The 23,493-nt window shown below is 28.8% G+C and overlaps 2 protein-coding genes across 2 annotated transcripts; one reads left to right on the top strand and one right to left on the bottom strand.

The window, feature by feature from the left end:
- Positions 1–13,717: 13,717 nt before the first annotated feature.
- LOC101247471 (protein RADIALIS-like 4) lies at positions 13,718–14,968 on the top strand. The gene is made up of 2 exons (XM_004230932.5): positions 13,718–14,044; positions 14,715–14,968. Exons 1-2 carry the CDS (start codon positions 13,806–13,808, stop codon positions 14,740–14,742), a joined length of 267 nt encoding a protein of 88 aa, XP_004230980.1. The 5' UTR covers positions 13,718–13,805; the 3' UTR covers positions 14,743–14,968.
- A 7,035-nt stretch (positions 14,969–22,003) lies between these two features.
- Positions 22,004–23,045, bottom strand: LOC101244536 (transcription factor RADIALIS). Its single transcript, XM_004231375.5, has 2 exons — positions 22,478–23,045; positions 22,004–22,325 (listed from the first exon to the last, which is right to left on the bottom strand). Exon 1 carries the CDS (start codon positions 22,759–22,761, stop codon positions 22,489–22,491), a length of 273 nt encoding a protein of 90 aa, XP_004231423.1. The 5' UTR covers positions 22,762–23,045; the 3' UTR covers positions 22,004–22,325; positions 22,478–22,488.
- Positions 23,046–23,493: the final 448 nt, after the last annotated feature.

Raw genomic sequence — 23,493 nt, 5'->3', positions numbered from 1 at the left:
TTGCTATCACTATCAAGAGACAACATAATCGAAGAAAGATTTTGTTTCATTTTCATTTAGCTTTCTATGAATTTTGTGACCACTGACTCTTTTCCCTTTAATTAATATCCTAATTTTGCTTTCACAAGCAATAATTGTATCTTGTTTTTTAAGTAATTATTTCATGTGAGGTTTATTTGATCAAAATATTTTCTGTTTGCGTTTAGTACTATTAACTACCAAGCAGTTGGGTCAACTATGGCTGCAAATGTTAAATCATGTTAGCTAGCTAGCAATGCGTTTATTTCAGCAAAAGAGACTACTCAATAACCTCTACTTGCTGTTGATATCACAACATCACTATATGTGTGGACATCAAGTGGTATATTGCCTTAAAAATAAGTTTCTGTTTAAGATATACTACTTAATTAGCATATTTTTACGAAAAAATGACAAAAATTCACCTTTAAGTTCTCTTATTATCATTATTCCCTCTTAGTTTTATAAATCTCCAAAATTCCTCATTTTTTATTAATGTATCTCACACATCAGATTAGTGTATCATGTATAAAATGTACATCAGATTAATTTAATCATATATAAAATGTAATCTATCTTAACGATTAATGTATCTTGCATATCAGATTAATGTATCCGCGCTTATATTATTGAATCAGTTTGAGGGATTTCTATAATTATAAACTTATAAGGGATATATGGTAATTTATGTTAAAAGTATGTGGTTTCTGTTCTTTGTTTAATTTTTATTAGCTAATAATTACCAGCTTCATATTTATAATTTAGAAAGCACTCGAAACTTCTCTCAGTTCATCAGACACACCACACCAGTGTGAGTCTATTTTAATAAGTTAGGAAAGTTGATAAAGGATGAAGAATTCACTATTAGAAGAAAAAAGGGAATTAGCGACGGATTAACTAGAAATTATTAACTAATTTTTATATGTTTCTAGGTATTGGTCAATTTCTTATGAGAAACTGACAGAAAGAGAAAGGAAAGAAAAAGGAATTATTTTAATTAGTTAGAAAAATTATCTTGGAAATCATAATAAGATTGGTCTCTTGTCAAAATTATTGTTTGACTACAACGCTACGTACATGTGCTTTTGTTGTTAACCATCTATGGACCATGAATCAACTTAATATAAACAGCAAGCATATGATTAAAAACTTGATAAATCACCAAGTTTTGCAGACTTAAAATTAAAGTTATTGATCCTTATCTTTAATAGTAAAAAGCAAATCATTTAGAAAGGTGCATGGAGGATATAGTGGTACCCCCATGTATATATATTGGTTGAATTAATATTAGTCCAGAGAGGATGAAGGCTACTACCATTATCCTCAAATGGCCACTACTGGGCCACACTTCTATTCTAAAAGCCACAAACTTACTCTAAACGGAACGGAGTGTGATAGAATAGTTAGAATTCATCTATTTTTAATCAGATGTCTTTTTATAAAACTTTTTAATTTATAGAAATAACATTTTTTCTTTTATTTTTATTATAGTGATTTTGATTATTAGTTTTTTTCTCTCTCACACATAGAGCTTACACCAAAACCAATAAGAGGAATGGGGCCATTTTGTGTGTCTTCCTCAATCTCTATTCTTCTATCGTTTTCTATTGTGGGCTAAATTAACGGAAAACTACCGCCTTGTACCACTAGCACATATATCCCCAGCCTATATACCAATTTATTTAATTATTACTACTTGTTATTCTATATTATTAATTCTTCCACCCCACCCCCCACAACCCACACCCTGCCCCCTTTGTATTCTTGAATATATTTTAAATATATTGATAACAAAGACCACATACAATGTACCACCACACAGTAATGATTTTGTTTTCATGCACCATTTGTCCATGTGAAAACATGGGTAAGATATGTTATTGGAAACACAAAAAAAATATGAAAAGAAAGAAAAGCTAAAGCTTTAAACGAAGTAAAAGAAAAACACAATCTATTATTAGCTACCAAAAGAAACGAAGTAGATAAAAGAGGTTGTCCTCACATCAACAAAGAAATAAGATAATACGAAACGTTGGCAGAAGCGAAGCTAGAATTCTAGTTCACATTTGATAGCATTATATAATAGTTTCAATCAAAACTACGTACATATTTGTTTTAGGAATCTACTGAACATATACAAATAATTCATACGGAACTAAGTAAGCTAAAGATAATTTGAAATTCATAAACATAAAATTTTTAGAATGTTTCTGTATATATTATAAAATAGTATAATGAAAATGAAATTGAGCTCTTGATGTTTTGAAGGGGCCAGTGAAGTCAATTATAAGGCTTAGCTGACAGCTCCAGACTTCTATGTGCATGACATATAATTTCTATTTTTCATTCATATATATATTTATATAGAAAAGCAGCACACAAAAGAGAATTAAATAATTGATAGTATATAAATTAGCTAGGTGTATTTATGAAACCTCTTATCTTATCATATCTTGCATTCGATTGGGGATGAAATGATGAAGGAAATGGGTATAACGTATGGTAACATAATAATGGGCTAACCAGATATGAGATATGGGTATTCTGAAATATTGCAGCAGATCCGAGGTTTCCTAGGAAACCATATAACTTATTAAGAGTCTAGAGATTACTATCAAGGATGTGGTGCAAATGAGCCTTTTCTGTTTCTTGATCAGATGTCTGGGGTTCGAGTTTTGGGCATAGAAAATTCTTTGATAGAGACTATTTAGCTCCGAGTGGGCTCCTATATGGCACAAATTCAAAATAATTGAACTTCAATATAAGTACTGAACACCTAGTGCAAAATATAAATTTAGAACTAATTGAAGAATCATATTTACCCCTAAATAATTTTTTAAAAAAAATTAAAAGTAAAAAATATAAATTTAGAACTAATTTTTTAACTTCCGTTAAATGAAGGGTATATCTGAGCTCATTTTGTAACGGCAGGAGTATATGTGAGTCGTTTGTATAACGACAAGGGCATATATGACACTACAACAAAAATAACTTTTAGCGGCATTAAATATTGACGCTAATTAAGAGTGCTAAAGTCTTTATTGACATTAATTAAGTGTCATTAGAACCTATATCGCTAAAGGCTTTAGGGACATATATAAAGAGTGACAATTGCCACTAAAAATACATATTTAACGGCAATTAAGAATTAAATTTCGCTAATGATCATTTTTATTGTAGTGTGAGCCACTTTCTAACAAGGGTATATCAGCTCCAAATGACAAAGTTTACACACGACGAAATTTAAGAATTAATTGTATTTTGACCTTAATAGCGTTAGTTTATCAAATATAAGTAGCAATAATTTACTGAAGAAAATACTATCAATACAGCTCCAAGCAAATAGATACAAATTAAAAGATCAAGTATAATGAACTAATTAATTAGTTTTCACCTTTTAATGTGGTGAAAAAGAGAGTAATACTAAATTAAAAAAAAAAAAAGATTATTAGTAAACTACATTTTTTTGTTAGTAATATTTGGAACTGGTGTGCCAAAAAAATAAAAATATGATATGTAAAATGAACAGCAAAAAGTATATATCAGAAAATTTTTATTTTAAATAGTAGATATAATAGTTTATATCTGTTTGAGAATTTAAATAATAGTTGAAGGGTCAGCTACCTATACGTCCAATAAAATTTGGCTTCTATCATTTGTGAGATATATAAACTACGATTAGAAAAGGCTTAAAATGATGAAATAAAAGGTTTTAATTTCCCAATGTAACAGAAGTAACATTTACGGTGAATCCCTCGTACTATATATGAATCAATATCAAACGTAGTATCCTTATTTTACTGATAATTAACTAACTTTACGAGTTCCCAGACTGCCCACTCACTTTATAATAAAATAATATTCTTGTCATTTTTTTTATTTTCATGTCGAACTATGTGTTTTGATTTTTATGCTCTTATTTATTATGTTGGAAATAGTTCAAAGTCTAAACGATCATAATATTAGAGTATTTGAGTATATGCCCTTTACTTTAGATTTTCTAAGTATTGTCTATTATTTTCATTATTATTTATTAAAAACAAAAGAATTTTAGAAGATTGAAAGCAATGGTGTTGATGATCTTTTTGAGATAATAAAATGAAATAAACTAGAATACTAAATTACAATATTACATGTTTACTAGTTTTTATATAGGGATAATGCCCAAGTATCCCTCAATCTATGTCGAAAATTTCAGAGACACGCTTATATTATACTAAGGTCCTATTAACCCCTTAACTTATTTTATAAATAGTTTTCTACCCCTTTTCAGCCTACGTGACACTAGTTTAAGAAAAAAAGTCAACCATCATTGGACCCACAAGATAGTGCCACATAGGCCAAAAAGGGGCAGAAAATTATTTAAAAAATAAATTCAGGGGGTAATAGGACCTTAGTATAGTAGAAGTATGTCTCTGAGATTTCGAGCATAGTTTGAGGGAATACTTATGTATTATCCCTTTTATATATATACTACGCCCATGGAGAAGTCATGCATGTAGTGTAGGGTATCATTAGGTCAATGAGTGACAAATAACTTGAAATCGGCATGCACTAGATTGCACCAAATCATAAATTAAAGATGATGATTGACATATATATGTATATATATAGCTTGCACGAATGGGTTGTTTTTGAATCTAAATCATAAAAAATAAAATGAATGTGCATGGCGTCCCTTGATGTAGAAGGGGAACAAGTTCCAAGACCTAGGCAATTAACTCTTGTTCACGATCATCAAAGTATGTAGTGTAGTGGATGAAACTGTTTCTTCTTTAATTATTAGAGCTGTCGATTTTGAGTTTTGGAATATGATTTTTTTTCTTTTGAATAGAAAGAGATATCTCCAAATGAGATCTGTCCGACATGAATTTGAACAAATTCAACTTCAATACGAATATCAAACTATAGGGGAAAAAAATCATCCTACCTAGGAATGGCAATATCCATATCTCACCCTCGATCTTCCGATGAGTTTCCCTTCTTCCTACGTCGCAACCCACAATTAGCAATGTTTGATTATACCTATGTAGTGTTTTTTTTTTCCTTCAAAATGTCTGATGCAAGTCCTATAGACATTATTAAGTTATAAATCGTTTCATTAACTAAATTAGTTACTAATATTTTAGATTAAATTATTTTGAATAGAACATACCCACTCCTTTTCAACACATAATAAAATGAAACAAAAATGAAGAAAATACATGCTAAAGGGAAACATGGAGATTCCAACGAATTTTGTTGAATCTTCTTTGTTTTTTTATCCTTGCTAACTAAGAATATCTTCAAAGTTGGATGTGAAAATTTTGGTTCACTAATATTTGTATATTGAATTTGTGGCATGACATAGAATAGCCATGAAAAGTAATTGTTTTTTTTTTTTTTGTATATTTGACTAATTCAATGTGAAAAATGGAGTTGATGCATGGAATGAAATTGAGTCAAAAGATATGCCAACTCTACTTACATGTTGAATTCACTAACATGTTAAGTGAGGGAAGGTAGGACAACCTTCTCCTTCCTTTACATTATCCTAATCCATAGATTTATCATCCTTTCTGTCCAAAAACTAGTTACTATTATATTAGCCATAATTAGAGATTATTAACATAATCAACAAAATCAATTAAGTACGTAACAAAAATCTTGAAGCTATTTTAAAATTAAATTGAAGTTCCTTGTTGTCATGAGGAGTAGGACAAAGATTTTGAAACAATATATTGTGTATACATACATGAATGAGTTATAAAAGAGGATAAGGTCTAGATTCGTCAACGGGCCCTGGTCAAAGATTTAAATATATATTTTTTCATATCATGTCTTCGATATTAATATTGGAGTCTGATTAAATTTAAATTCACATAAAAAAAATTTTGTTATGTACTGCATCGGACCTGAAACCTCTAGTTAAGAATGAAGAAATATTTACTACTCCACTATAATCCTTATCGATAGATTTATCTATATACGAGACATATATCCTTGATCTTTTATACTTATTTGGTGTTACATATATTACAAGACAAATTTGCCTTCAAAAACCTTCTTTTTTTATTACTCCCTTGGATTCTTTTCACAACCCATTCCTCCAATTATTTGTAGTTGAATATTATTTTTCTTTAAAATGAGTAACTTGCTTCTTCTACAAAGTTGAAGAATGTCACATTTAATATTTGCAAATATTGAAATATTAATTACGATTTAATGAATGTTCAAGTGTCCAAAAATTGGATGGAAGTGTCCAGTGCGAAATCGTTGCCCAGTCTCGTCCTTGATTAATTCGTATATCTCTCGCTTATTTTATCATGAAGTTTAACTATTTTAGATATTCGAAATATATTATATATGGCTTGGTTCCAACTTCCAATTAACAAAACTAAAATGTGAATAGTAGGAAATATTATTTAAAACGTTATTGAAAATTACATTTATACAAGTTTTGTTAAATTTTCAGAAAAAATATATTATTTTGATAAATTGATTTTAATAATGACTTACTTTGCTAAAAACTCTAACTTACATACAATAAAGTGTAATCTTATCAACTAATAATAATTCTTTATAAATGATGGTTTCTCTTTTTTTAATTAATTAATAATCTTATAATTAGAGTGCTGTCATCAACTCAAATATTCGTTAACTGAATAACTAATTTGACATTAACAAAAATATTCCCGATTAATGAGTTCAACTCGGATATTTTTTGTTGAAATTGTTATAATGAGGGAAATAATGATAATTATACTAGTTGCTTATTATCGATTTGAACACTTCAACTCAAAAAAATATAATTTTTTTTTTAAAAAAAATAATCAATTTCAACACCAAAAAAGCAAATTATAACTTCTGGCACACCTCACTTGCTTTCTGAGGCCAAAGCGTACTATTGAGAGAAGAGAAAAAGACAACAAAAAATCACATATATAAGACAAGATATTTATAATATTTGATATTTATCAACTAATTGCGTTGTTATTGTGGATGATGATAATAATTATCAACTACTTCCGGTCAACAAAATCAAACTTAAACGAAAATTTGGTTTAAAATGGCATATATGAATCTTTCATTCTATTTGAGTAAGTTTATTTCAATACTCAACAATTTGTTAACAATAATTCATTGTAAGTGGTGGTTTGTCTATTTTAAGTTGATTAATAATCTTATAATTAGAATGTTGTCATCAGCTCAATCAAATAAAATCCAATATTCGTTATTCAATAACTATTTTGACATTAACAAAAATATTATCGATTGATGTTGGGGTTGAGAGGACAAATTAGACGTTACGTTATATATATTGGTCACATTTACATCACAATTAGGCCCCTTGTCTCAGTTGTCAATTATATTGATATATATATATATCATCTTATTCTACCCTACAGGCTACAACATTATGAGAAATGATACTAACTTTACTATGACTTGAAATAAAGAAATTGAGTCGTTTAAGACAATGATGAATGTTAAGTTTTTTTTTAAGTCAAACCACCAAATGATTATATAATTGAAATTATTAACTAATTCTCTGATTTTCTTGTTTTTCAATTCGATATTCAATATTAAGGATCCATTTGAAAGACGCGTATCTTATGAAAGATTTCATACTCTATAAAAAAATAATTATAATTGATTGGAGCTTTATTACTATATAATTTTGAATTAATTCTTTTTCTATTACGACCACTTCAACTATCATAAATAGCATCGTTATCAACGTAACTATCACACAACATTTTTTACCATCGGCATTATTGTTGTTTCTTCCAATAACTAGGTCTACCTTAGACAAAATTATTGAACATGTATATAGATATGATTTAAATGCAGAAGTAAAAAATAGAGGATATATTATGAAAAAAGCTCACGTAACTAAATAAATTATATTTGCTCCAAATGGGTTAAAATGTGAATTCTAATATTGGACTAAATTAATAATTACAATTTGAATTTAGCATGAAATGACTAATGAAAAGTGGGGGGAATATTAGGGCCGCGTTATAATGTCACCTTTTTTAGCCACTCGTGGGGATGCAACAATATTCATATTGATTTTATTTTTTTAAAAAAATAATCTGGAATCTTATGATTATTTTCAGAGATAAAGCTGAATTATTAATTATTAGAAGAAGAAAAAACATTATTCATATGGGGAATCCTGAATTCATGATTGGACAATTCCAGGAGTAAGTACATTATTGTTTTAGTCAGAAAATTATCTCCGACGCGTATAATTAAAAGAAAATAATCCTACAAACGATATTATTTTTATATAATATAATTTTATTTTATTAATTTTCTATAAAATTAATCCTATAAGTTAAATCTTCTGTTTGAGTCCTCATAAGTTGTGTTTTCACATCAAACTTTTATTCTTTTATTAGTCCTCATTGTTAATTCTTCTGAACAAATCATTTGATTTTGAGCAATTATTTTATTGTGCAGTTTTTTTCTAATACATTACGCTTGATCAACTAGTTTATCAGCATATTCGAAATATACATAACATGTATATATGTGTGTATAATCTAGGAACTATCTATGCGTTTTGTACAGATTTAATAAGCTAGATGGTCGAAAGGTATTACTCCTTGTACCTTTTACTACAAAAAATTCAGAAATATAATAGCAAATTAATAACCTAAAATAAATGGAGTAGCTAGCGTTTAATTTAATTGTACTCTATAGCAAATGTTTGCAAAAAATGTCAGACGCTTCTCTTCCAAATATCTCGCTCGCCAATCTCCTTCAATCTCTCGCTCGCTTCCTCACTTTTTATACAAATACAAGTATATAAAAATTGTTTCTAATTGTATAAAGCAGAGAAAATTGTATAAATACATATAATTTTATTCCCCTTTCTCCCCTCGTCCAAATCTCGCTCGCCACTCTCCCAAATCTTGTCCGTCACCCTCGTCTTTCTCACTTATACAAACAGAAGAGAAATGTATAAATTGTGTTTCTGTTTGTATAAAGCGTTAGAAAATTGTATATACACATACAAGTACATATATTTTCGTCCTATACACTTAATAATTATATAATAAAAGTACCCCCTGCCCAGTTTCTTTTGTCTTTCTCTCTTTCTCGTTTAATACAATTTTCAAATTGTATCTAATTTCTCTCTTTCTCGTTTTATACAATTCGATTTAATTGTATATTCCTTGTCAAGTCTCTTTTGTCTTTCTCTCTTTCTCATTTTATACAAATTCAAATTGTATAAAATCGTTCTATACACTTATAATAATACAATTCGTTTTATACAGTTCTCTGTCCAAGTGTCTTTCTCTATCTTGTTTTATACACTTCTTTTTATACAATTTGTTTCAACTGTACATGTATAGCGAATTATACAGTTTTTATGTTTGCTATGGAGCCCAATTATGAAAACTTTGTTATAATATACAAATATAAATTTTTTATTTGCTATATGTGAAAGTTGTCCTTAAACAAAACATTTACAAATGGTGAGTGAAGAAAAAGAAGAAGAGCCCATTTAATAGCCCAATATATTGATTCGGTGAAAAATTATACACAATGGCCCATTGGGCCAATTAAGGTTGAGTTCATTTAAAAATGAAATAAGCTGCGCAATGGCTTCTGGATCTAGTTTAAATGGCTCATTTGATAAAATATTCCATTTTAGGCCACTATTTAGATTTTATTTATTATCATTAGTTGAAGTCTGAGCTCTGTTTAATATTTTATTTCATACATTTTAAAAATACAATCAGATATATAAATACCTTAAAAATTAAATTGATTAATTATTTTTATATTTAAACACCTAAATTAATGTTCAATAACAAAATATTTTCTCCCTCTCCAGTCATATCCCTTGCCCAACAGTAATTCTCATCATCCCCAACCCCTACGTCCTCTACCACTTACATTCACTCTTTCTTCCACTGTCCTCTCAATTCATATTTTCGTCTTCAATTATTAAAATTGAATCTTAATAATCGACATTATTATTATTATTATGTCTCTGATAAATTTGTATTGGAAAAAAAAAGTTCTTCTTTCTCCTGTACCTAAGATATTAAGCATCAATTACACATACTTAATTCAAAATTAATAAAGCATGTATCGCGATATTTGAACAGATATATATATGTATTTGGCTAGTAATGATATATGTATTCAAAAGACAAAGTATGATATAGGAAGTAATATTTGAAACCATCAAGAATCGTAGTAATTATGACCTAACCTTTTGAAATTTATATAATTTCTTATTATTTTAACTGGTCAAATTTAACACTTAAAAGTTATCTTTTTCATAAAATATTAAATGTAAGTTTAATATTTACTGATATATTTCTCTATTTAATAGACAATATTAAGTTGTTGTCTAACATCAAAATAACTTATGAAATTATATATTATAATCAAAACATTTTCTCGAACGATTTTCAGAATCCTCAATAAAATCATTTATTGTTGACTAGTGACTAGTGACATTATAAGTTTGTCCCGAGCTATTAAAGACCATGATTGCAAATTATATAATTTGTTGCTTTCTTTGGATCTAACAACGATGATTTATTTGGATCTAATGTCCAAGTTGCAGAGTAAAGATGAAAACAACATAAGAAAAAGAAAAGAATTTTGACAAAGAAAATTTTAGGTGATAAATTCATATTCCCTTTGGTTGGCACACGAAAGAGATACGTCTATCTACTTATCTCCAAATGTATGATGTGCAAAAAAACTCTTCTCTTTTTACCAACTATTTATTTATTTTTTTCCCCTTCCAATTTGATAGAATATAGGATGATGATATTAATACATCCAATTCATAGAAATTGGGGACATATTCACCTTTCAATCATTGGTGCAAGTGCAACTTTCACTCAAGAATCAAATTTTTGAAAATTTTCAAACATGTAAAGATATGAAACTTCTTTTAGAATATATGTATAAGTATATACTAGGAGTGTGTTTGGTTTTTGGTATAAAAATATGATTTTTGAATTTTATCATAATTGGTTGGTTAAAATATTTCCTTGAGGAAGAAATTCTTTAAAGATGAAGAACAATGATTTCCATACTAAGAGATGATAAAACAAAATTTCATAAATAGCATTATATGCTCATTGTGATTTCATATCTATAGTGCTTTTTTCTACATAATATATAAATATTATTAAATATTAATTTTTGTTTACTTAAAAAGAGTCACCTAGAGTACTAAAGCTCTCGCTGTGCACAAGATTTGAAGAATACCCAACAACAAAACTCTATAGTTTACTTAGAAAATATAAGAACAAAAAGTCAGAAAACCTGCACTTATTTTTCATAAAAAAAAAATTTCGAAGAAAACAATTTCATTCCTACCAAACATACCCTAGGTCTCTACTTTTAGGCTGTATTATTTACTCTTTATTTATTCTCTGTAACTTAAAATACTCTGAATTATTAATATATATATTCATCGTCATGGAAGTTTACTCACGGGTGTTATCACGAAATATTAATTTCTCTCTCTAGATCTCTTTTTCTTGAAAGTTCTTGTGTTCTTCATTCATCAAGTGTGTGTATAAATTCGATCCCAACATATACTAGTTATTATCACGAAAGAATAGTCAATACAATGATATGTATTATCTAAAGAGATTCTTTCTATAACTTTTTTACTGCAAATGGCATGGACCATGGTTTACCCGGTGATTTTTTTAAAAAAATTTTTTATTGCCATTTCCAAAGGTATAAAGCACAAAATCTTGGAATTGTTCCAAAGTTCTACGTTATGGAAAAGGAGTTTCAATTGACACCAAATGGACCACGTCAATTATGTCCAACCTTTAGGGGTGGAGAAATGACATTCTTAAAAAAAGGAAAAAAAAAGGTTAATTCAAGAAAAATACCAGAGTTGTAATTTATTTAAGTTTTATCAAGCAATAATATAGTAAATATTTACATATTTATTTCATTTAAGGTCTCTTTTGTTAGACTAATTTCATATATGAGATTATGCTTACGTATGATTCATATTAGTCTTCTCTATATCATTTCAGTTTTATAGGATGTCTTTGAAAGCAAATATTAATTAAATATTTGATCTATTTAAATAAAAGTTTGTATTTAATAGAATACACAAAAAATAGAAGTACCACTTTATCGTACATAAGCAGTAGAGCAATAATCAGTAAATATAAGGATCAAAATCGAATACCTAATAGTCATGAGAATGCAACATGTTGGATTGGACTATGACTTTTCAATTATCTACCACAGTTTCTTAAGAGTAGCATATACATTATAAAAACTTGTGTAGACAGTTTCTTGATTTAAAAATAAAAAATAAAAAGAATTTTAGTGTGTGTTAAAATAAAATTAGACCTGTCATTGTTTTGAAGAATGTTATATCACACAATCATTGTGCTAATACCTCTTAAAAATAAACCTGTAATCTCCTAATCACATGATATTATCTCAGCGATATTAAATAAACTATATATACAATTGAATGGTTACTCAGTTTGACTACCCCCACCCCCTCAACCCCCCAGGGTTAGGAAAACCAGATTGTACGTACAATAGTTAGCCACCAGATTCAAGTGTTGGAAGCTAGTAATTTAGTAGTGGCAAGTGGAGGCACAAAGTAAAATAAAAATAAAAGATGCATGCATTAATTCAGGTGGCCATTTTTTGGAACGTTTCTAAGAGGCGCAGAAATGAACCGAAACATCAATTCCAATGATATCAGAGAAACTAATGAATGAATGAGTACACAATATTGGATCCTTCATTTTTTTCTTGTCTTTTTCTTAAACTTTAAATTAATTAATTCATGGTAAATTTTATATTTTCTCACCCACTCATCTCAATGGACGTCATTTCTTGCTACAGAAGATTAATTAATGGCTTATGTCTGACACGTAATTAAGAATAACCAAAACCATGCAATCCCTAGTCTTTTACTCGTAATAAAAATATTTTATCATATATATATATATATATATATATTTCATTTTAGAATAATCCTATAATATGTCACAATCTCTATTTTTGAAGTGAGCTTTTATGGTGAGTACTTTGCACACTAATAATTTTTATGGTATAATAATCTATAAATCATACATAAAATATAAATCGCATTAGAGATGCCAGTTTATTATATATTTACAATTGTATGTATAAATGAAATTTGTGAACCTCCACACGTGCATAAGATCATATGTATGGATGCATCTGAGAATCAGAACGCGATTCCCCATAGCTGCTTTACTTGGATTTATTCACCGGTAGAGGCGGAGTCAAAAATATTACAAAATATTTTTCTTTTAAAAAGGAAAACAAGATATTTTTGTTGATAGTTAGGTTCAAATCTATAACACTAGTATGTGAAAAATATTGTTATCGTCGTTTTTTATTATTAAGCTATCAATCAATATTGTATAGAATCTAATATATGTTAAATTTTCTTATGAAAATATAAAATCTACGAAAAATTAGCTAGTAAATTTATCTGAACCCATGAACCTCACCGTATCTCCACCTCCGGATGGGTAAATATTTACTGTCATCAGGAAATGATTTTACGACCGTAAAACAACGAAACTTTATGTACGTAGAAGAAAGAGAGAGAGAGAGAGAGATTCCGCAGCAGTAGGTTTTGTGGTTCCAAAGCAAACGAGTCACCCAAATTTTAGATTCTACTTCAATTTTCTTTCTTTATAAACACCTAAAATCTCCACCCTTTTTTCCATCACACATATTATTGCTTTAAGTTTGGACTAACTATATCGCTTTCTTCAGCATTTCTTTTTGTTTTTTCAATGGCATCAAGCTCACTTCAATCTTCATCATGGACACCGCAGCAAAACAAGTTATTTGAAAGAGCGTTAGCTCAATTCGATAAGGACACACCTGACCGCTGGCAGAATGTGGCACGGGCCGTTGGTGGTGGAAAATCGGCCGATGAAGTGAAGAGACACTATGAAATACTTATTGAGGATCTCAGGCGTATCGAATCGGGACGTGTTCCTCTTCCTAATTACACTCATGAACAACAAAGGTATTCTTAATCTTGTAACTCTGTATCAAGTCAAAACCAGACTAACGAAAATGAATAAATATGATATTTTTGTTAAGGAATAGCGAAGTATACTTTGAAATGTGAAATGAGACGGTTACATACTTAAACCTTACTTTACTAGTCCTATATATTTTTGAATGAGACAGTTTACACTATTTTGTTAAAACCTAAGAAATACTCTTGCCTTTTTGTAGAACTCAGTTATATTATTTTCTTTACAACTTTTTGTTGTATTTTAGTCGATTCAATTCATGCAAACAATTCGGATATATGAATGAAATTTAGAATTTTTAAATTTCATATATTAACAAAACAGACATGGAGCTATTAGTGTTAAATTAGTTATTGCATGTAACCCTAAATTCTAATTAAGAGTCCTTCAATATTTATTACTAGTATTTTAATCAATTACTGCAACTCTAAGGAGTACTTTTTTTTAAAATTTTTTTAAAAATGTGTGCAATTTCTTGATTATCAAGATATCTAAGTAGTGATTAACTATATAGTGAATATATTTCAATAACATATTTATAATCAACTTAGCTTAAAATATATGATGTTTATCATCAGCATGTAAAAAGTGTCTTGCACTTATAGTTTACTTTTGCGTTTTTTTAAAAATTAATTTTCTTTTGTAATTGTTGAGTAGGCTTTTGAAGTACATCAACCTGCACTAGTGAAGATGTTGACAAGAAGATATTAAGCTGGATATCACTACCTAGCAAGTCAAGTATATGACAAAAAAAAATGCCCTTAAAAATATTCTATGAATATTGCATTGTACCTTCTCTTAATTATGAAAAATAGTTTTTTTTTTCTACCACTTCCAACTTGTTTTTATTGTATTGTACTAGTACCACAATATCTTATTGAATCGTATGAATCTCTCAATTTTCAAAAGGAGTTAGTGTATTTGATTTATTGCCTCAACATGCAACATATATAGAATAATTGTGCATGTGTTTTAAATTTCTGTGGTGTTTTATGAATTTTGATATCGCAAATTGAACTTAATTAGTCATTGGCTATTGTATTATATCGTTGATCTTCTATTTCATTTTATATATCTCTATTTTTATTTTTAGTTTCTTTCAAAGTTTTATACTTCAACATGATTTGTAATCATAAACAAAATGTTAAAACTTAAATGTCTAATATCACAAGAAGTTCGAAAGAAAATATATTTTAGTGAAAATTAATTAATAATAATAATAATTTAATTACGTTTAAATGTGTAATTTTAGCAGTAACTAGCATTCGTATAGCATATAAAAATATTTGATCCAATAACACTCTTTATTAATATGTAATTATTATTACCGCTAAAACTATTATTTTTTTTGGTTGTGGTGAGGATGTATACTTTATTTCTTAATTAGACATGCATGTTCCCAAACAAACTTTTTTTAATTTTAAAGAATTGTTAAAAAGAAAAAGATATTTTTAGAAATAGGTAAAGAATAAAATTAACACAAATAAATTGAAACGGATGAAAAGGTAAAAGAATAAAATTAGGTATTCGCATTATTTGTAAGTAGCGTGTTGTTGCCTTGGAAAACAATTAAGGGGAATTGGAAAAAGACATTAAAATTGATATGCAAAAGATAGTATGATGATTGACTTGACGTGACTGTTTGATATTACGACTCTGAAATATACTATCACCATCCATATATTATCCAAATTAGATAGGATTACAAATGAAAGACAAGAGACCATGATTAAATTTATTCACTTAGATTAAAATTCACCCTAATCAATATTTGTATAGTTTCTAATTGCTATATATATGAAAATAAAATTAAAAATTTCATGGTTTAACACTTCCGAGTTCCAAATAAATTACTAAATTAGGGCTCCAAGAATGGAAATGATTAATACTCGCTCTGTCCCTATTTACTTGTCCGTATTTTCTCTTTTAGTTGTCCTTATTTACTTGTTCATTTGACAAATCAAAAAAGGATTAAATTTTTTTTTCCTATTATATCCTCATTTAAAATTCTTAAAAATTTTCAAGTTTTAATTTTCATTTTTGAAACCATAATTAATAAGAGTAAAATTATAACTTCACTATGCTAATTATTGTTATCTTAATATGTGTGTCATTTCTAAAGTGGACAACTAAATAAGGACAGAGGGAGTAATAAATTGTATCTTCACTTTTGCTAACAATAAATGTATGGGTCTAGATCACTAACACATTGTTTGGATCATTGTTTCATAATGTATTGTATTGTACTCTATTGTACTGTATTGTATGGTAGATACAATGTTTAGTTAGATTGTATTGTTTGTTGTTGTTTAATAACATTTTAATTGTTTGGTTTGATTGTATCGCAATGTATTGTAATTTATAAATTTAATTAAATATCTTTAATTATTCTAGGGTAGGAGGTTTGATTAGATTTAAATAATTAAGGTAAAAGATAAAATAGTAACAATGGAAACACACAAAATTGGTTGTTCCATAAAACAAGGATTTTCACAACTAAATTTACAATACAGTAAAATATATTTTAAGTAACAATCAAAACAAACATCGTAGGCATAGTAACAATACGATACAATACAATGTATAATAATAATCCTAACATAGTGTTAAGAGAGCAAAAAATATGAAAACTCAGAGAAAGTTCGAGGGGTAAAAATAAGAATAAGGAATTGAATTATGGAATTGAGGTCGAAAGAAACCGGGCTAAATTTGTCAGCAAAATCAAAATTTTATGCGATACAATCAAAATATATATATATATATAGTTGGCTCATATGTTTGGTCCATACCCTTCTCCATTTTAAATGTGAAAAGGACGAAAATATCACTCGACTTTCGTTTATATTATTTATAAAGAAAATGCACAAGTATCCTCCTAGGTAGGATCAAAATTTCAAAGGTACATTTTAACTAAATTAAGGTCTTATTACCTCTAAACTTTTTTTAATTATTATATACCTTTTATCTTACGTGGTACACTCCGTGACTCCACACAATTGAGGCGCTTTGGAGATATTTGGATGTCACGTAAGTCAAAAAGATGCACAAAATTACAAAAATTATAAATTTAAGAGGGTAATAAAATCTTAAAACAGTTAAGATAAATCTATAAAATTTCATTTATAATCTAGAAGATACTCGTATATTTTCCCTTATTTATAATATAAGTTCGTCTCTAGTTATAATAATTGGACTGACTATTACACGGTGGTTATAGAGCACACTGCAATTTTTCCAAGTTGATGTAGCTTGCTTAGGATTTTATTATTGTACAATTAAATTAGTTCTGTCCAACTTTTCTAAGATTTAAAATTTAAATTGTATGTAAGTCGGTCTAGCTCGAAATTCTTTTTCCTTGGATCTCAATGCATCTTCAGCATGTTTTATGCTAAATGGGCCGGGCTAAGAGTCGAGCTAATGATCCGGCCCACTTTTAAACCCAAATAATAGAAACAAAATCTTGTTGCTCAAGTTATCACATTCTATAGTCCCTTCTCGATAAAAGAGAAGTGTTAATACAGAAGAAGGTCCCTGCACTGCTCATTCTCAAACCGTGTGCTTAGAAAACTACCTCCTCCGTTCTATTTCGGAAGGTAAGCAGCAAACTCATCTCCATCGATTTTAATTTTTCTTCCTTTTTTTTTTCTTTAATTTTCAATTTTGATCTGAGATCTCAATTAATTAAAGCAATGTGAAATCGCCCAGAAATCGGTTTGTTTGTCTAGAACGTAGTATTTTCTTAGCAGCATTAAATCAAACAGTTTATCTGCAACTTTGTTTCCTTACCTCTAACTGTGAAATTTGCTTCTCCAATGGGATGTTGATTGGATCATCTGATAACACTAATGCTTTTACCTGTACATGGAGTAATTAATTACCTTTGTACACAATAGTTGCTTGATACACTTCGAAATATATTTATTAACAAATTTCATGTCCAAATTCATTGATTTGGCTCTCGAAATTGTGTTTCATAGAAGGAGTAGTGCTTTTATTTTGTAAGGGTTATACTTCATGTATCCTTTAGTCCCCAGGGATACTTTTGATAGATCATTTGGCCAATTAGACAATTGTGAAAATTATACTTAAATCTTTCCAGTTTAATTTGAGTTGTTCCAGGTTTTTGCTTTGAGCAGATCTACTTCTTTTGCTTTGTAAAGACTATATTTAGCTTTAGTGGCATTGAATGATTGATGGATCACAGATATCGTGTCTTACTTAAAATTGAATTACGTAGATATTTGTCCTGTTTCGTAATGAATTATCTATACCTGAAATCTGGGTACCTGTTTATATTTGTCCTTCTGCTTGGTGTATGTTTACATTGTTTGGTGCCTAGGAAGAAATATAATAGTTATATGTGATGTTGATAACCTTACAGCCTAGATAAGAGCCTCACATCAAGAATATGGCAGCAGAAAATGTCCAAAATGAGAAGACATCATCCGCTGTTACTCCAAATCCAGCCATGACTTCGTGTAGGAAGAAGAAGAGCGAACAAGCGACTTTTCTAGAAGATATCAAGGATCACATGGATGAATTTATTCATGCTTCTATGGATGAACACAAAACTTGCTTCAAGAAGACCATTCAAAAGGTATTTGTCAACACTTTCACCATAAATACTTTGCTTACACTGAACCTAAAAAAGCATTGCATCTATTGCTTCAAATATAACTGGCTGGCTGTTAACCTTGTACAATGCACATATCAGATGTTTGGCATGTCAAAAATTGTTGCGGAAAGGAATGCCGAGGCTAAAGAGGTTGAAAGTTCTCTGCCCCTGCAAACAACATTGGCTAAGTAGAATTTTTGGCACATCTTGATTTAACGGGCTTATATCAATAGAGTAGAAAAGAATGACATATAACTTTTCACTATGCTCTCAATTTGTAATTTTCACTCTCTTATTTCCACTGTGTGTATTAGTATTGCAATCGTTGTGTAGAACTTGGATTGGTTGGTTTCATTGCAGTGAATAGATTCACTGGTTTCTTCTGCTCTTTGTACCACTCAACTTGTTGGTGGTAGCAGGACTATGAAAGATCGACGAACTGTCAAGTGTTCAAGGAACATTATCTAAATTTTAAGCTCGTAATTCTATTACAAGTGAGAATAGTTTCATAATCAGTTTTTCTGCTTCATTACACCCCACAAAGTGGATAGATTCGCTGGTGTTACTTTGCACCAGTGAATTGTTTGTGGGATCAGGATTATGAGAAAATGACAGAAGTGCTTAAACTAATCTCATATTGTTTAACGAATCTCGCACAACTACGATTGAATAGCTATGTTTCTGGTACACCCGTGAAGAAATATACACACACTCCATTGATGTATATATGTAGACATTAAGCTTCAATTTCAATTTATTCAACCTATAATTGTGAAGTGTGAACACATAATTATTTATCCTCCTTTTATGACTTGCCAAAAACATTAAAAACTAAAGGCAATTACTCCCCATTTTTATCCTTTGAGGTGACCAGTGGTTTGAGTTTGGGATTTTGATGTCAGCGAGACCTTTGCTAATGAAAGTGAGGAGTTTGATTTCTGGGTTTAGTTTGTCACATTGGTTTGTAACTTATTGCATAAAAGTGGGAGTTTATCTTGTGCCCACTAGGGTAATATATGTGATTGGTAATGATGGTGGGTTTTCTATGTGCGCCCAAATATAACGTATGTGGATTTCCTTTATTATGTGCGTACGTAAGTTTTTCTTTTTATGATAAGGAAAATTCGCAGTCGCTATCCTTTGAGTGCGCACAAGATAAAACTTTCGCTTCTATGCAAAAGCTTACAAATCACATTTGAGAGGTAATCCGCATCAGTCTAGAAGGCAAATCCCTTGCTTGCGCTGGAAAGAGATTTTGAACTTGAGACCTCTAACATGAAAGTCTCAAGCTCAAATCACTGGGCCACGTATGAAAATTACAGTATATATTATAACGATTCTCCTGACTGATGGTCTCAAAGGGTATTATTGTCATTGTGATATAATATTGTCTGGTTCCTTTTTAAAAAAAAAAAAAAATACTACTACGACATTTTTTTTGTGCGCTGAAATTATTGTCCACTTGTGCCTGCGCTTTCTAGTCCCTTCTAAATAGTGTTTAAGCCACAATAGTCAAACAAATTTATTGACTTATCGATGAGGATTTGCGTTTTATGTTGCCTAAAAGTTGCACTGAGTTTGTACAATATTTTATATCGTCTGTGATAACACTTATATCGCAATGTGAATATTACAATATGGTGTGGTCTGAATGTTCGACAAACCGTGTATTTAAGAGCATTCAAATAAGCTAAGAGTAACGTACATATATCCACACAATAAAATTAAAAGAGAAAAGACATAAAGTAATCATTAAAGTTGTTCCGAATTTTTAAAAAGACACTTTAACTTTGTAACTGTCCTATTATCCCACTAAATAATTATGAATCGGTATTATTATACCATTTTTCGACCAGCCCCAAATTTTAAGAAGCAAGTGTGTTCACGCACCAATCAATATATGACACGTGTTAATTTAATTAAAAATGTATTTTCTTTTTCATTTTAAGTTTTTCATTTATCTTTTTTTCTCTCTCTTACTTTTTAAATTTTAATTTTGATTTATTTAAAGTTCATTTTATCTTCCACCTTTCTTCATTTGTTTTTTTCTTCACCTCCCACGCCTTATGTCAAATTGAATCTCACTCCCATTTTTTTTCTTTTCTTTTCTTTTTCTTCTTTTGATCCGGTCAAATTTTATTCATAATATTATTTATACTTTATTAAATTATTGATAACAAAATTAATTATTTTTCTAAATAATTTAAATTTTAAAGTATCATCAACTACTCATTTTCATATAAATCCAAAATTAGAATCATAATTTTAAAAGAATAATTTAACTTTCGAAAATTGAAAGTACTTAATTGAAATCGGATAAAACAAAAACTATATGATCCTCCCTAATCATCTCATTAATTTAGCTCATTTTCATATCATTTCAAAACTAGAAATGATAATTTTGAAATAATCATAGTTCTCCTAAATATGAAAAAGTTTAATTGAAATTTGAATTAAAAAAAATTAAATAATACCTATTAATTATCTTGAAATCTAATGTGCTTATCAAATTATTCGAATGTAATATAATGTTTAGATATAGTTTTAAATTAAAGAGATAGTTAAGCTAATAGTAGTAAAAAGAGGAGATGAAATTGTCATAAAAAGTGACATTTGAAGTGAGGATCTTCCATTAAGATGAAAATGATTTTTTTTTAAGAAGAAAAAGGAAGAAAGAAAAAGAAAAAAATAATAAGGAGAAAAAGTTAAAATAATAAGAAAAACAAGAAAATGTACTTTATAGCAAAATACTTGAAAAAATAAAATTATATTCATTTTTTTTGTTTGCTCACGTTCTTTAAGAGAGTGCATACACTTTTCATGTCATGTGGACAATAAATGATGTAATAATATCAATTCAGAATTGTTTAGGTGGGGTAATAAGACGTTTGCATAATTTAGGTGTCTTTTTGAAAATTCGAAATAACTTTAAGTGTTACTTTATGTTTTTTCTCAAATTAAAATGTACATGTATCAATTGCTTTCAAATCACATATTCATCGGTTTTGAAAAGATTAACTTACAAATACTTGACACGGTATTTAAGAAATTAAAAGTGACTTTTCATTTTTGTGAACCTATATTTAAATGTACTAAAATACTATTTAATCTTGTTGTCTTAAATAAATTACATGAAAAAACTGAAATCAAAATGTTGCCAAAAAGGAAAAAAAAAATGTCATTTTTTAATAATTAGCACAAAAAGAACAAAAGAAAAAAGATTGTTTGTTTATTTTTTGTTTAGCTGTTCAAATTCGTTCACATCAGACAAAGAGGAGTCGAACGATCAAACATCATTAAGAGTTTTGAGTATGAAATTGCACGTACGTAATATTTTTTTAAAACAAGAAGTCGTTTTATAGAAAGAGATCAAACATGAATGCTATTACAAAGTAGAAGGAATTCAAATGCTTCCTTCATATAGTACATCCATGAAATTGAAATTAATACAATTAACTTGTACGTACAAAGAAATTGATATACACTTCACTTGAATTGTCAAGAAGAAAATGTGATATTCTGGTTATTGTTTTTTTTTTAATATAGCTAGTAGTAACGTTACTAATTTCTTGGAATAAAAATGTAGTATTATATATAATTAAGGTTGCATCTTTCTTCCCCTCATTGCTTTGTTGGAACCAAAGATTTGCATCCTGCATCAAATATTAAACATTCCATTTCAAAAAGATACTATTATACGGAAACACAAAAATTTGGATCAAAATTCATTTCTATAGACCAAAAACATAATTAATATAATGGAGACATTTGAATCAAAATTTATCTAATGGACGATAAATCATACCTTAATGTGAATTATTTGTTATTATCGCGGGATCGGCCTCCGGTAGGAGTGGTGTAGTTTGGGAAAGGCACACCACCACTCTCAATAAACATGATATCATGAAGAAGTAGTTGATAATGTTGCTTCACATCTTCAGCAGTTTTATTACCTCCAACAGCTCTAGCAACGTTAGACCAACGGTCAGGGGTGTCTTTGTCGTACACTGCTAATGCCCTTTCAAATGCCTTGTTTTGTTGTGCAGTCCATGTAACTGATGATCCTTGTCCAACTTGAGAAGAAGACATTATATATGCTAAAGTATTAATAATATCGATCGAGTTGATGATTGTATCGAAGGGGTGCTCTACTTATATAGGCTACAAAATGAGAGGGGTGTGTGGGGGTCCAAAATGATATTTAAAGAATTTTATGATTTGTCTTTCTAGCAACCACAAAGACTTAACAATGCTCTAGATCAAGCGTTATTAAATCAAGTGTATTAGTATTATATGATAATAGGTCGAAGTTATAATTTTAATTTGATAAATATAACATTTAAATTTTTACTATTGATCAGCCCAAAACAGGATGGTCTAAATATTTAATATTGACCATGAACTCATATATAGATTCTTAAAAATAAAATTTACCTCTTTGAACAACTACTTCATCTTCACGTGAATTGAGTGGTAGGAAGTACTTTTTGAACTAATTGTTAGAGAATATAATTGAATAAATAAAAGTGTTTTTATTAACTGGTTAAATTTTTTTAAAGGATTATCTCACGTTTCAATTAGATATCAATGCAAATAAAAGTAATGTAATAAGCGTTTTGAGAATATAATTAAGTAAAAATGTGATATTTTTTTCTTGACACTTCACGAATAAATAAATATATAATTTAATATTTATACACTGTTAACTTTTTAATATATATTCATATAAAAATGTTTGTTCGATTGAACATGATATCTACATGCTCCATCCGCCACAGGTTACAGAATAGTACTGTTATGGAGCAAAAGATATTTTGTTGA

The sequence above is a fragment of the Solanum lycopersicum genome, chromosome 1 (assembly GCF_036512215.1).
Source record: "Solanum lycopersicum chromosome 1, SLM_r2.1".
NCBI lineage: Eukaryota > Viridiplantae > Streptophyta > Magnoliopsida > Solanales > Solanaceae > Solanum > Solanum lycopersicum.
The sequence above is the reverse complement of the archived record's forward strand: the minus strand, read 5'-3'. Positions and strand labels throughout refer to the sequence as shown.